This window comes from Pteropus vampyrus, unplaced genomic scaffold (assembly GCF_000151845.1).
Source record: "Pteropus vampyrus isolate Shadow unplaced genomic scaffold, Pvam_2.0 Scaffold85, whole genome shotgun sequence".
NCBI lineage: Eukaryota > Metazoa > Chordata > Mammalia > Chiroptera > Pteropodidae > Pteropus > Pteropus vampyrus.
In genome coordinates this window covers 1,212,931-1,226,876 of record NW_011888866.1, presented here as the reverse complement: position 1 = coordinate 1,226,876, position 13,946 = coordinate 1,212,931, and the positions used below count along the sequence as shown (strand labels likewise).

General features: G+C 51.5%; 2 protein-coding genes and 1 pseudogene across 3 annotated transcripts; 1 reads left to right on the top strand and 2 right to left on the bottom strand.

Moving 5' to 3' along the window:
• The first annotated feature begins 3,857 nt into the window (after nt 1-3,857).
• On the top strand, nt 3,858-7,852 carry SNX22 (sorting nexin 22). Of its 2 annotated transcripts, XM_011363353.2 has the most exons (6): nt 3,858-4,134; nt 4,506-4,589; nt 5,018-5,122; nt 5,592-5,683; nt 6,544-6,611; nt 7,046-7,852. In XM_011363353.2, exons 1-6 carry the CDS (start codon nt 4,060-4,062, stop codon nt 7,222-7,224), a joined length of 603 nt encoding a protein of 200 aa, XP_011361655.1. In that variant the 5' UTR covers nt 3,858-4,059; the 3' UTR covers nt 7,225-7,852. The 2 variants fall into 2 exon arrangements, with proteins under 2 accessions (XP_011361655.1, XP_011361656.1); XM_011363354.2 differs by lacking the exon at nt 4,506-4,589.
• Nucleotides 6,313-6,431, bottom strand: LOC111742057 (annotated as a pseudogene).
• PPIB (peptidylprolyl isomerase B) lies at nt 7,655-13,504 on the bottom strand. The gene is made up of 5 exons (XM_011363352.2): nt 13,291-13,504; nt 12,447-12,560; nt 11,611-11,704; nt 8,566-8,750; nt 7,655-7,990 (listed from the first exon to the last, which is right to left on the bottom strand). The coding sequence occupies exons 1-5, from the start codon at nt 13,423-13,425 to the stop codon at nt 7,868-7,870; spliced, it is 651 nt and encodes a 216-aa protein (XP_011361654.1). The 5' UTR covers nt 13,426-13,504; the 3' UTR covers nt 7,655-7,867.
• Nucleotides 13,505-13,946: the final 442 nt, after the last annotated feature.

Here is a 13,946-nt window from a genome sequence, read left to right as displayed (position 1 = left end):
GGCAAGCAATAACTATTCAGGCTGTTAGAATGAAGAAGACAGTTGCTAGTTTACACCAACCTCTGCTTCCAATTTATTCTTTTACCTTATTTTGGCTGTACAATATTAAGAAAATCAGGAAATCCTGATCACAGAGTTAATAGTTGAAATAGTAGTAGTAGTAGTAGTAGTAGTAGTAATGTGTGTGTGTTTAACCTTGCAATCTCAGGATACTAAAGAGGAATAGTAGGTTTTGGTTTTGTTTCAAAGTTGAATCAGTAACAACAATATATAGGATGACTCATATGTAGTTTCCAATACCCCACAGTTTTGACCTATAAAACAGCAAATTCCTATTATTTAGTCAAATAAGAATAGCTAACACTCATTTGCTGTGTGCCAGCCCCAGGCTAAACACTTAAAAAGAATGATGTCAGTTAACCCACACAGCTCTCTCTCATACAAACAAGGACCTCAAGGCACAGGGAGTTGTCCAAGGTTGCCCAGGTGACCAGAGAGCCAGCCTGGGTGGAGCAGTCCAGGCCCAGGGTTACTCAGGCAGCCCTGCAGAACTGGGCCCCCTCTGGGCCAGTCCGCCTTTGGCCCTCAGCCTCTGGCTTTCCGCCTTTGGCCACCCGCCCAGGAAAAGAATCCAGCCTCTGTGCCCAGCAGTGCTCGCCAGCCCAAGGCCAAGGAGCTGTTTGTTTTCTTAACAGGGTTAACTAAACCTCCTGAACAGCTGCACATCCTGGCAGAAGCAGTGCCAGTGAAGGGGGCTTTTTGTTTACTGGCGGCAGAGGGTGAAGGCCCAAGCCAGGGCAGGAACCAAGGTCCAGCCCACCTATACACCATTCCATCACCAGCCACCACCCCCAGTGGGGGATATGTCAGAAAGGCACCTCTGCCCCAGCCCTTCTTTCCCTCTGGGCCTTGATCTTCATCTCTAGGCTCCAAGTCTGCATAGTAGGGTGAGAGTGGCCCCGCTTGCTGGTGGGGCTGTTGTGGGAGTCAAGAGACCTGTGTCTACAATGTGGTCCCCAACAAGGAGCATCGGCATCACCAGTGAACTTGTGAAAATGCACATTATGAGGCTCCACATTGGGCCTACACATTCAGAAAATGGGTCAGGATCCTCGAATATGAGATTTAACAGGCCACATTGATGATGATGCTTGCTGAACTTCGAGAACCATTGCTCTATAATCCGACCTGGAAATATCCTGGCCAAGAATATGTGACCGACCAGTACTTTTAACCAACTTTCACCCAGAAACTTAGACATTAAATTCGCATGGTAAAGAGTGATGGAGAAAAGACAAGAATTTATATAGTAAAACAGCTCATTATAAAAATGGAAGTCACTTGGAAGAGTCTGGAACTTAGCTCAGTGTTAGTATACTGAGCTGGCCAATTATTAGAGTGTATGGAAAATAAACTTTTCCTTCAACTGTAATAACTGCTTTAGAATTTCCATCATGTCATGTGTTCCTCCTTTCAGGAATGTATTCTCCATAACTTGTTCTATCTCCCCGAAGACATCTTAAATGTCTCCAGGTCAAGGATCTGGTTTTTCTTCACTGATCTTCATTTGTGCACCATGGAATGCTGTGGAATTTTACAAGTCAGTTGCATCAAATCTCCCTCTATAACTGGTGATGAAAATCTATTGATTTGAGGCTCCTCAGGAACACCAGAAAATTAAGCAAATAAATAAAGTGGACAACAGTCTGCATGCACACACAGATCTAACTCTGTGGAAAGAGCATTCTTATTGTTATCCCCCCTGCCCACCTTCCTCTAACCCTTTGGCATCCTCTGCTCCCCTCCTGCCTTTCTCCCAGGCCTTCCTTCCTCTCCCTAGCCTTTTCTCACATCCCCTTCCCTCGTTTATTCATATAGTCTTTCAATCAACAAATGGTTTTTGACTGTCTACTACATGCTTATCACCATGGCGGCAAACACTGACGAAACAGACTAGGTCCCTGGCCTGATGGTGCTCAGAGTCTGGGGCAGAGTCAGAGGAACTAGGGAGACACACAATAAAACAGTAGCCACATATTGGAATAAGTGCATTAGACAGGTGATAGGGTAGTCAAAGGAAGGCCTCTTTGAGTAGATGAGTTTTAGTTTAAGAACTGGAAGTTTAGGCTAAGCCCACCAGGTGAAGAGTTAGGGAAAAGTGTTCCAGGGAGAGGAATCAGTATATACAAAGTCCCCGAGGCAGGAAAGAAATCATTAGATTTGAAGAACTGGAAGAAGGTCACTATGGCTGGAGCTTGGTGCACAAAGAGGGGAGAACAGATGAGATAAGAAATGGAGGCTGGGCTGGGCCATTTAGAGCTCTGTAGAGTTGTAGGGAGGGTAGGTTTTGTTCTAAGTGCATTGAGAAGCCTTTGGAAGGTTTTCAGCAGATGCCTCAATGGCAGTTTGTGCTGTTAGGTAGAGGATGGACTTTGTATGAAGGAGGGAGACATGGAAAAACATGTATTTGGAGACTAGCAGTTTTCCGGCGGGTAGGAATAGAGATAGAAGGCAGACAGTTGTTAGGATGGATAACCAAGTTTAGAGGTCTAGGTATCCCCAAGAGAGGACTCCCTGGGCAGTAGGACAAACTGAGCAGGGTCCCTGAGTGATGGGGTCCCTAGACTGTAAGGGAGAAAATGAAACTCCAGCACTTCTCTTGATGATGGGTTGTTTCCCTTCCAAGGAGTTTCGGCTTCCTGATTCTAGGACCCTTGTGAGGATGGAAGAAAGTGTGGGACGCAGTATTAGTGAGACCTGCTTTTCACCTCGGGGTCATCCTCTCAACCTCTCAAGGGCAGAGCTGGGAATGGAGAATTCCTGCTCTAGCTCAGAAGCACCTCTGCACTAGTAGTGAATAGAGTGAGTCAGTGGTTCTCCAACCTCACCTCCTAAGATAGGTAGGTACTCTGCTTCCTCTTTTTCACCACAAGGCCTCCCACTAGGTGTTATCTCTTGGACACAGGGCCTCCCCTCCGTCCACCACCTGGCCTTTGTGGGGAAAGTCAGTGGAGTGGACTCCACTGAATGGACAACTCTTATGGCTGAGGGGTGGAGGGCAGAGAGGTGGGAGTGGAGCCCTTTCTAGCACAGGGGGTGAGTTATGGATTAAATCCTGCTACATACCCAGGAAGACCCTGCTCAGAGGAGTGGGCAAGAACAGCCTAGTGCCACCTTTCACAGTCCCTCTTCCTCTATCCATTGTCCTGTACACTAACGCCACCAACTTATACTTCCAGGACAAGACCCCAACCTGCCATTTTCTCAATACCTACTCTGCTGAGGGCTTAACAGGGATCATCTCATTCAATTTTCATACACTCTCCTGAGGGAGGCATATTATCCCTATTTTGCAGAAGAGCACAGGTGTACACAGTTTGGGAAATCCAAGCTGTCTGACCCGCAAAGCAGAGCCTAGGTTTCTAACTTGCTTCTCTGGCAAACGGCCTGAAGCTGGTTAGGGTCGAAAGATGAATGAATGGATTTAAAGAATGAATAAATAAAGGTGCTATGGATGCTGGGGGAGGGGGAACATCAAAACCAGATGGGGTCCAAGCCTTACGCAGACGTGGCCACACTCCCAGAGTCCAGGTTGAAGGCAGAGGGAAGGGGATGGGGGTCAGGCTGTTTCCGGGGAAGGGTGTGAAGAACGCAAGGAACGTCCCTGGTTGGTCCCCAAGGTAGGAGCCGAGGTCTGGGTCTCGCCTCTCTCCGTGCCTAGCGCTTACAGCCTCTCAACAAAGAACAGGTGAATTTTGGGCTCGCTCGCGTTCCTGACAGTCACTGGGCGCTCAGTGAGCGTTGACAAATAGATGCTTCTCCACCGAAGGGTGCTCCCGGCGCACTGCCGCCTCACCAGGTTCCAGAAGCAGGTTCGGCTCCCGGCACTCCGCGCTGCCTAATCTGCCCCTCGCAGGACTCGGAGGAGCGGGGGAACGCCCGGGGCGGGGCCATGTGGGGGCGGGGCCTGCGGGGCCAGCCCCTTCGGGGTCTCTTCGCTTTGCAGAAAGACTTCGGGCTTCGAGCTTCGCGCGAGGAGGAGCGGGGACCGTGGCGCGGATGCTGGAAGTTCACATCCCATCAGTGGGGCCCGAGGCCGAAGCGCCCAGGCAGAGCCCAGAGAAAGGCCACATGGTGAGCGAGGGTCCTGGGTGAGAAGAGGCGCGGGGACCCGTCAGATTTCCTGGCGCCAAGCGCAGTGGGGACTCCGCGCCCCGGGCTAGGGCGTTCAAAAGTGGCAGTCCAGGCCGTCGGGGTACAGTCTGCCGAGGGTCTCGGGGCGCTGGGATTTGCTTGCCCGGTGGACAGCGGTCCAAGCTCATTAGGGACTACACGGAGCGGAAGGCGGGTTCTCGCGCCCCTTCTCCTAAGAGTGTGGGGAGCTTGGGAGGGTCCCCCAAGAGCGGCGACGCTCCAAGGCCGCTTTATGCCTTTAAGCGCGGGAGAGTGGGTGGTCGCTGGGCGCGGGGCCTCACGCGCACCGCCTGCCCGCCCGCGCCCACCAGGTGTTCCGAGTGGAGGTGCGGTGCCGCGGGCGCAGACACACAGTGCCGAGGCGCTACAGCGAGTTCCAAGCGCTGCACAAGCGGGTGAGGCGGCGCCAACAGACCTACTCTGGCCCAGCTCCTGCCCAGCCCCGGGAGGCAGGCAGACGAGCTGCGGCCCTCACCTCTGCCACCCTCGTTATTGCCCCAGTCCCTGGGGGCGGAGGGTGGGGGGGAATTCAGTGCGTAAGCACTGACTTCCTCGCTTGCTGCGAGGTGGACACCGAGAGGCAGATCCCAGCCGCTACTGTCCATGCCCCTGCGCGGCCGGCCCACCCTTGGGCGTCTGCGGGGATTGGAGCTTCTCTGACTCCTGTCCCAACCACCACTCACCCGGGTCTGCCCCAGGGTAGAACGTGCAGTTTTGGGAGTGGGGGAAGAGATGTTAGATTGGGGAGGACGCTTGCTAGGGTGCAGTGAGCTTGAGGGTTCGATCGGAACGCTGTGATCGTACCGCGGTAACCTCCTGGTAGATCAAGAAACTGTACAAAGTTCCCGACTTCCCCTCGAAACGCCTGCCCAACTGGAGGACCAGAGGATTGGAGCAGCGGCGACAGGGCTTGGAGGCCTATATCCAGGTGGGCATGGGGTGAGGGGAACGCACATACTGGGCATGATTTTTACTACCCCAAGCCTCAATTTCCTGAACAGTCATTTCAGAATTGAAATTAATTTAAGTCAATTAAATTACTGAACTTTCATTGAACTGGGGCCACCTGCCTCCCAGTTTAATGAAAGCTAGTTCTCTTCCCCTCTGGGGTGAGATTCTGCGCCGCCCTCGTGATGAAGATGTAGGGCGGCGACTCTCTCCACCAACAGTGATGTCAGATTACAGGCCAGGCTGGCTTCATGGGCATACACCTGTATAGTCACCCAGGGCCCAGTGCTCAGGAGGGCCCCAAGCTTGGTTTAAGGAACGCCGAACGCTGAGCTGTGGCTGTCTTGAAATTCTTAACCATTTTGGCAGGACCTCCGTTTTCATTTTGCACTGGGCTGTGTGTTATCACATTACCTGGGTCTGATATAGGTTTCCTCTATCCTCTCCAGGGCATCCTGTACCTGAACCAGGATGTGCCCAAGGAGCTACTGGAATTTCTGAGTCTTCGGCTCTTCCCCACAGACCCGAAGACCAGTTGGGGGTGAGCACCTCTGGGGGCAATGGCTTGCCATGAGGGGCCCCAGTGTGGGAGGGATGGGGCTCCTGCAGTAAGCAGGTGAAGGTTATAGAAGCCAAGTCTTGTACCTTCTCTCATCTGCTAGGGCAGAGCCTAGTTCTTTCACTTTGAGACTTGAGCTCCATAGTCAGCATTCTTGACCCCAGGGGAAGGGCTATTTTCTGGAAAACCTTGGTTACGGCAGCCGCCCCCGGAACTGAGCTTGTTACAAATAGAAACCGTGCCCTCCTGGGAGGTGACGTTCTGGGTTTCCATGTCTCCACCCCTTCCTCACACTCCCCTGGGGATCCAACTCACAGCCTCTCTCTTCAGCACCCTGGGGGAGTTCCTGCCTAGCGACAGCAGGCGAGTCAAAGCCCCTACCAGCACTGGCTTTCTGCTGCCCCCTGGTGGCTACATGCTAGGAGGCAGGCCTGCTGCTTCTGGCTAGTCTTGCCCGTCCTCTTGGTTCACGTTTTCCTGTTGGTGCCTCCTGAGCCCACTGCCCACTCACCTTTCTTTGTTCATTTTTTTTATTTGTTTAGGCGAGGCAACCCTTGGTTGACCTCAGAGATTGAAAAGACCTTGTCAGCTTACAATCCCTTATTTTTTTAAGCCTACAGCGCCTGGCCTTCCTAGGTGGTCTCCCATCCAAGTACTAACCAGGCCCGACTCTGCTTAGCTTCCGAGATCAGACGGGATCCGGCTTTTTCAGGGTGGCATGGCCATAGACTCACCTTTTTCTTTGTGGGACCTTGGTGATCTCAATTCCTAGTCTCTACCCAATGGGAGACTTTGCCCCACCTCCCCCTCCACTCACTGCTCATGACCCCTTTTCCGCCTAGGGCACAGCTGCAACACAGGCCTGCATTCAGCTTCTGCATGGATCCCTACATTTGCATCCCATCCCCAGGTAAGGGGGTGGGTGCCTCTGACCTATAACCCATATTTAGGGCCTAGGTAGCAGGGAGTAGGGGTGAATGTGCCATTTTCCAGCTTCCAGGACCCCCAGACAGCATTTCTATTATTCCTCTTCTTTGGGATCATACCTGTGCCCCTCTAACCTGCTTCGTATTCTCCAAGGAGCAAACATGGTGTAGTAAGTTGGTCTCTCCTGATTTGCATTCCTCACCAGCCTGGCTTTACCATGCTAATGTGAACTGGAAATGCCTTGGCCTCATTTTGGGTGACCAGCTGTGACCTGCTGCCTTGGCATGGGCTCCTGCTCCCAAGGGGGCTAAGCCAGTGGGCAGGGGCTCAGGGAGCTGCAGGCTTGAGGTTGGGCCCATCCCACACCTCCCCTTCCCCTGCAACGCCCTTCTCCTTCCTGTTTTCCTCCTGTCCTAGAGCCTCTGCCCAACATGGTGGTGAATGGCGTGCTCCAGGGCTTCTACGGCTTCAGCACCAGCACAGCTGACACCCAGCCAGAGGCTCCCTGTCACTCTGCACCTCTGCCATTGACGCCCTCCCCATCCCAGAGGCCTCTGGACCACATGTCAGGACAGTCATTTGCCTCAGTCCTGTGAGCCCCATCAAAGGACATGGGCTGGGTACCCCTTGGACAGAGGACTTACCCACCCCAGGTTCTGAAATCAGCTGCACTGGTAGCTGGGGTGACAGAACTCCTGCACCCTTAGAGCCTTGGGGCCAGAGGACCAACAGAGGATAAGGATAAAGGGAAAAGTTAATTTACGAGGTAGCTATGAAAAGGAACAGGTGTATTTCTTCACTAACACCAGGAAAGGGGCAAGCAAAACTTGAGGCACAGTAACTGGCAGTTCAGAAGCAAGGAGCAAAAGCTCCTGCTGGACGATTTGTGGGTAACATTTGGGGAAAGGATGCTGGCTGGAGCACAAGGAGTAGGGGACAGGCATCCACTGACATAGGAATCCCAGACAGCCTGGGACACAGGACTGGAGAAAAGTGCTGCAGGCTCAAGAACCCAGCACACACAGGTTATAAAAAAACCCCACCTTTTTTATTGGTCAGCAGTTGGTAGGAGTTTGTTATAAAACTGGGCCTGTGGACCTGTGGAATGTGAGGGGAGGGGTTCCACTCCGTCAGATGCCAGCACTAGGGCCAGTGCAGCAGAGCCCTGTGGCGGGCTGTCTTCACCCCTCGAGAGGGCAACAGGGCTGCAGACAGTTGCTCAAAGAGGTCCCTGGGGCCCTACTCCTTGGCGATGGCAAAGGGCTTCTCCACCTCAATCTTGCCACAGTCTGCGATGACCACATCCTTTAGGGGCTTGTCCCGACCATCTGTCTTGGTGCTCTCCACCTTCCGCACTACCTCCTGGGAAGGAAAGACAAGAGCAGGAAATGGGGTAGGTCAGGAGGTCTGCTACTCAAGAGAGACAGGCCCCAGTATGTGGCTCAAGGGGACTGAGTCGTGATGAGCAGCCAACAAATCTCAAGGCACCAAAAAATTAACGAAATCAGGGCCAGGTGCCAGCCCAAGGTAGGGAGAACCCAGGTCTGACAAGAGGATGCAGCAGTTTGATCTTCTGAAGCACGACCCAGGTTAAGTGAAGGATGAAGAGGAAGAGGGTGGCTGGCGAGTGGGTACCAAGTGGCTTCTCAGGGACATCGTGCCCTGTACAACTCAGGGTGGTGCCAGTGCATCACTGAGTGACAACAGAGGTCCCTGCAGTGGTGCAACCTGAGCAAGGCCTCCTGGCGGGACTCTGCCTGGAAGGACTCAGAACTCTGGGGCATAGAGAGGTAGGCTATTTAGTCTTAAGTCCCCTCAGATTTGCAGACAGGAACACTGGTCTGAATGTGTGGGTTCTCTTTTGGGAAAGGGATAAAATATATGGAGCCCTGGTCCCAGGGTCTGTGTCACATTTAGCCCCCACCTCCAAAACTCACCATGCCCTCTAGAACTTTGCCGAACACTACGTGCTTGCCATCCAGCCAGGCTGTCTTGACTGTTGTGATGAAGAACTGGGAGCCGTTGGTATCTTTGCCCGCATTGGCCATGCTCACCCAGCCAGGCCCGTAGTGTTTCAGCTTGAAGTTCTCATCGGGAAAGCGTTCTCCATAGATGCTCTTACCTGGGAAGAAAGACAGAGTAGGTCAGGGGAGTTAAGTTGGCACAAGCCAAGCAGATCTTTGGGGTGAGGATTCCAGGGACTCAACCTGTCCTCTGTGCCATGCCAAGCTCAAGTGGAGTACAAGGGTATAAAAGCTGTCCCCTTCCTACTGCCTCTGGCCCTGGAGCCAAACCACGCTGACACACCAAGTGGGGCATGAGGCCAAGATGATTTAGTGAACAGCTCACACATGGCGTACTCTGAGAATATAGTCTTATGACTTTTCAATAAGGCACATATTAACTAGCCTTGGCTATGGCCTGAGAAGCCTGCCATGGAGGGACTTTGGTGGAGAGCGCCATACAGGATGCAGGGGGCTGGAGAGGAGGTAAGAAGTCTCCAGAAAAGGAACGCTGTGGCGGGCCAACTTTTCTTCCTTCTAAGAGCACAAAAGACACTGAGGTAGCTGCCATCGGGGTTCTGGACAGTGCCTCTTATCAACGAATGAACAGAAAATAAAGATGGTTAAGATTGCATGTAACGAGTCTCTCCATGAGGGGTCTGGGGCCAGGGTACATGACAAAGGGAACCAAGAGCAGATCTCTACATTGTTTCAGAAATCCGAAGATCCAGGAGAAATACTACGCTCTTCTTTTTCCCTGTCCCCTCCCAGATAGTCACACTGTGCTAGTGTACTAGATGCCCAGAGAAGCCTTGCAATAAATAATTTTCATTTTGTTTTACCCAACACCTTTCAAAACCCTTTTTTATTCCACAATATACCTATTTTCATCCTATGATTCCATAAGATGAAAGAGGTTGAGAAACTGTCCCAGACTGATGCTGATCAGAAAGATGTTTCTGACAATGAATGTATCATCAAGTGAGAAGACTGAAAACCAAGAATTTCTAGACTCTGGCTGGTGGCGGTGTCCAGGTATGTACCACTTCTTACTCCCACACAGGGGAGAAAATGACTCCTGGCTGGGGTGCTGGCGAAAAGCCTCCCTTATGTGAGAATCCTCTTTGTAAATCTCAACCAACTGCAGGGTTTCAATTGCTGCTGCTATCCAGACAATCCCCAAATCTATATCCTTTGCTACAATTACTTTCCCAAGATACAAGGAGTTCCAAACTTAAAGGGGTAGTGCTTCATGTTAAACTCAACATACTTCATCATCTGTCCCTCTGGACTTCAGTTATTCTTTTGACAACTTTCCCTTTGCACACTGTCAGTGCTGTTCCTACCCCCATCATTTAGTCATGCTTTCTTTCCATTCCTGCTACCCCACTGCAATAATGGCTAACACTCAGAGCGGTGACAGTGCATGCCAGAGAGCTGCTGCGGGCATTTTACACTTAAAAACCCTACCTGATGAAGAAGGAGCTAATAACCATATTGTAAAGATGAAGAAACAGAGGTACTGCGAGGTTAAAGGTACCCTAGCTAGGAAGTGGTAAAGCTGGAATTTAAACTAAGGGGGGCCCTAGCTTTCAAATCTCTGCTCTTACCCAGTAGGCGATCCTCTCCTGGGATCAGCGGCACAGCTGCACCAATCCCCTCACCAGTTGGCTTGCTCCTGCCTCCACATTCTGAATTCTGCTACCACCTTATTTTCCCTCAAACTCCTTTGTGATTGGGTCTTCCTCCCAGTCAAGTCTTCAGTGGATCCTCATTCCACGTAGGATAAAGCTACTGTGCTCTACTTCCATTCCCCAACCCCTATAGCAATGCCCAAGCTCCTACTCGAGAACAGAGCTGAGCTCACACCTTAAACCTGCCCCTTCTTTGCTCTTTGAATTCTCCCTAATCAGTACCCCACTCAAATATTTCCTTACCTTCATGAGGCCATTTATTGATCACCCTGGCCTGAAGTGATTCTTTTGCTTGTCAGCACTTTGACAATGGCTGACTTTACTCACCACGTACTAGGTACTTAACACTCAAGATCTTGCACGATCCTCACAGCACCCACAACTCTTACCACTCTTACTTTACACAAAAGGAAACAAGCTCAGAGGATTCACTTGCCTGAAATCACAAAGCAAGACAGTGGCAGACAAACTGGGTCACATCCAACTGTCTGACTCCATGAATACAGCACTTTGGATTATGTCTGCTTTGTCCTTCTCCTCCACTGTGGCCACTAGTTACTACTTCTGTCTTGTGTTGTTATGGAGTTTTCCTAGTGTTTTCTTTTAGTTCTTCTCACCTAGAGGACACAGCCTGAGTCCTAAAAGCTGTATTACAGCCAGTTTGTGAGTTATTAGGTATTGGAAGTGAAAGGGAGTTGCTGCCCCACTGATTTTTGCATCCCCAGCACCCACCACAGAGCCTGGGTGAGTTGCAGGTACAGTCTGAAGGAATAGCAGGCTATGCACCCACGTATGGTGAGACCTATGGGTTAGTTCACCAGGGTATTTGTCTGCCTGCCCTATGTGTACAAGTAATGCAAAAGCAGGATTCAGTCAGCTCTTGCCAAATGGTCTGTGGTGGGAGACTGCCCAGGAAAGCAACTTCTCCCACCTTCACTGGGGCTTCCAAGGTTGCCCACACAGGCTTTTCATGTCTGACCGAGAATTACTTACCCATGTGTTTCACTTTGCTCCCCGCCCAAGATATTAAACGAAGCCACCAAGGCTTTAGGCCTCGATCAACAGGTTTGCCAGCTGGGTGAGTTCCTCTTAAGTCCATCTGATCCCTTACTACTCCCTCTTCTTTGTACTGGGTTCCCTGTACTAAGGGTGTAGCTGGTCTCAGTGCAGGTGACAGGCCTGTCTCTGGAGCTGGGGAAGGGGCCTTATCTACACAACATAGTCTGGCCTTCCCGCACAGGAGGCTAAACTAACAGACCCCTCCTGCCCAGAACACCCAAGTTACCTCCAGTGCCGTCTCCCCGAGTGAAGTCTCCACCCTGGATCATGAAGTCCTTGATTACACGATGGAATTTGCTGTCTTTGTAGCCAAATCCTTTCTGGAAAAAGGGTGAGGAAGTGGCATGAGGCACTGGGGAAACATTAAATAGGCCCTGCAGGAGCCCAACCCACAACTCCTGCCCACAGAGGAGGCATCGCTGCTGGCCAGTCACTGCTCAACGTGCTGCTGAATGAGCAGCGACCCCAGGCCAGGCTGCGAGCACAGACCTAGGAAAGGCCAGACTGCATATTCCTCTGCCTTTATGCAATTCCCAGACTTTATATAATTCTACTTCATATAATGCCTCTGCCTTTCCCTCTCATTTTTTTCTAATCATAAGAACAAATGCAAGAAAACTGACCCCAAAAAAGGTTACTTGCTGACCCAACGGAAAGTTGAAATATAAACCTTCTTTAAATGGGGCACTTTTGTTTTCTTAAAACCTGGGAAACTCTGGACTTCTTACTCTTAAGAGAAAGCTCTGTGCAGAGGCCGCAAACTAGTTCCACAGATATGCTTTCTTTGGTTATTGCAATGTATTGAAAGATAAATTTTCTCAAAAAAAAAAAAAAAGAAAAGAAAAAAGAAAAGAAGGAAAAGAAAGCATCCAGATTTCTGGATTCAGTATAAAAAACTCAAGACAAGATTAATACTGGGTCGCACTGAGAACAGGTCAGCAGTCAACTGGTACTCAGGGCTACTAATACAGATGGGCCATGTTCTGCAGTTCAGTTTGCTGCCAGCCCTACTTACGAACTTCACTTTATTTGAATTTGACCACCTCCGCTCTAGTCACTTACCTCTCCTGTAGCTAAGGCCACAAAATTATCCACTGTTTTTGGAACAGTCTTTCCAAAGAGACCAATGACCACCCGGCCTATATCTTCATCTCCAATTCGCAGGTCGAAGTACACCTGAGGAAAAAGAGCATTTCAAGCTTAGCCTTTAAAGGGGCCTAAGTAGAGAAGGGAGGGCCCAGGAAGCTACCAAGGATGGGAGAGAAAACAGAGCCATATTTTAAGAGCAGTGTTTCTGTATCTCATTTTGGTGGCGACAAAAACCCTATGAGACTCCAATCGAAGTCCCAGGCCTGTTCCCCAGAAAACCTGTTTACACTTTCAGACTACAGAGTAACGACATTTGTTCTAAATAAATAATGAGCCTAGATCCTGGAAATTAACATAAAAAATACAAAAGGAGGAGAGCCTAGGCTTACTACCCAAGTTTAAAATATATTGCTCTGCTTGTACTTGGAAGTGGCTAAAATTTGACTCAAACAGAGAAAGGATTCACAATTTGGCAGACGTAATCTTTTACCATTCGCCAGCATTACGGGGTATCTGCAAATAAAGGTACTGAGACTGACAGCGCCAGCCCCAGCTGGGCATCCCAGGCGCCAACTTCTGGGTAAGGGCAGGGGTGTCGGGGAGAGTACGAGTCATTCTCTGGTCTGAATGGGCGAAGGCCGTCAAGGCGCCACGAGGCCGGAAGACGAGGGAGCGGCTGAGCCAAAGCGGAGGACGCCCAGGCCATAGCTCCGGGACCCTCAAATGCCTCCGACACCAGTGACCAGCTGCGCCGAGGCCAAACCCAGGCGGCGGAGGGCGGGCCTCGCCGGGTAGGTCTGGAGAGGGGAGGCCGGACCTTGACGGTGACTTTGGGCCCCTTCTTCTTCTCGTCGGCCGTAGAGGGTCCTGGCAACAGCAAAAAGAGGACAGAGCCCAAGACCAGGGCAGCGGCGAAGAGAACCTTCATGTTCCGCTCCGAGATGCGCAGCATCCACTGGGAAAGGCGAGCGGGGCTGGGGAAGCCGAAGGCCGGGAGAAGGTGGAGGCACGGCGGCTTGGACACCGGCGCCGCCACCAGAGAGCCGCAGCGGGGGAGGCCGGGGTTCCTCCAGGCCTCCTAGGAGGAGGCGAGCCTCATTTCCCCCCTCTGGTTCGGCGCCGGATAGTAGGTCCCCACGGGGGGCGGAGCCCGGCTCGCTGACGGGGCGGGCCGAGACGCGGGCTCATGGGTGGCTGCCACGTTACAGCGGCCTCATGGGCTCCCCAGCTCGCCCACCCACAGGAAGAGGATCAGCGGAGGGCGGCGCCCCTTCAAAGAGAACCAGGATTGGCTTTCTGAAGAGACTACGAACCCCAGTATGCAGAGCGGCACATCCCGGGCCGGTTTGCTTTTGCGGAAGTGGAAATCTTTTGGCGGATACTTTGTTAGGAAGTCCGCGGTAGGGACAGAAGACTCTTGTGATTGTCCGTATTAGTCCAGTCAAGCATGTCACCACCAAATCGGGTTTAAGT

Excerpts from the sequence above, each read along its gene's own strand:
- PPIB (XM_011363352.2), bottom strand. The coding sequence starts at position 13,425 with ATGCTGCGCATCTCGGAGCGGAACATGAAGGTTCTCTTCGCCGCTGCC. Across the intron at positions 12,561-13,290 it reads GGCCCAAAGTCACCGTCAAG|GTGTACTTCGACCTGCGAAT; the intron begins GTCCGGCCTCCC and ends CTTTTTCCTCAG. Across the intron at positions 8,751-11,610 it reads TCGGGGAGACGGCACTGGAG|GTAAGAGCATCTATGGAGAA; the intron begins GTAACTTGGGTG and ends CTTTCTTCCCAG.
- SNX22 (XM_011363353.2), top strand. The coding sequence starts at position 4,060 with ATGCTGGAAGTTCACATCCCATCAGTGGGGCCCGAGGCCGAAGCGCCC. Across the intron at positions 4,135-4,505 it reads GCCCAGAGAAAGGCCACATG|GTGTTCCGAGTGGAGGTGCG; the intron begins GTGAGCGAGGGT and ends CGCGCCCACCAG. Across the intron at positions 4,590-5,017 it reads TCCAAGCGCTGCACAAGCGG|ATCAAGAAACTGTACAAAGT; the intron begins GTGAGGCGGCGC and ends ACCTCCTGGTAG.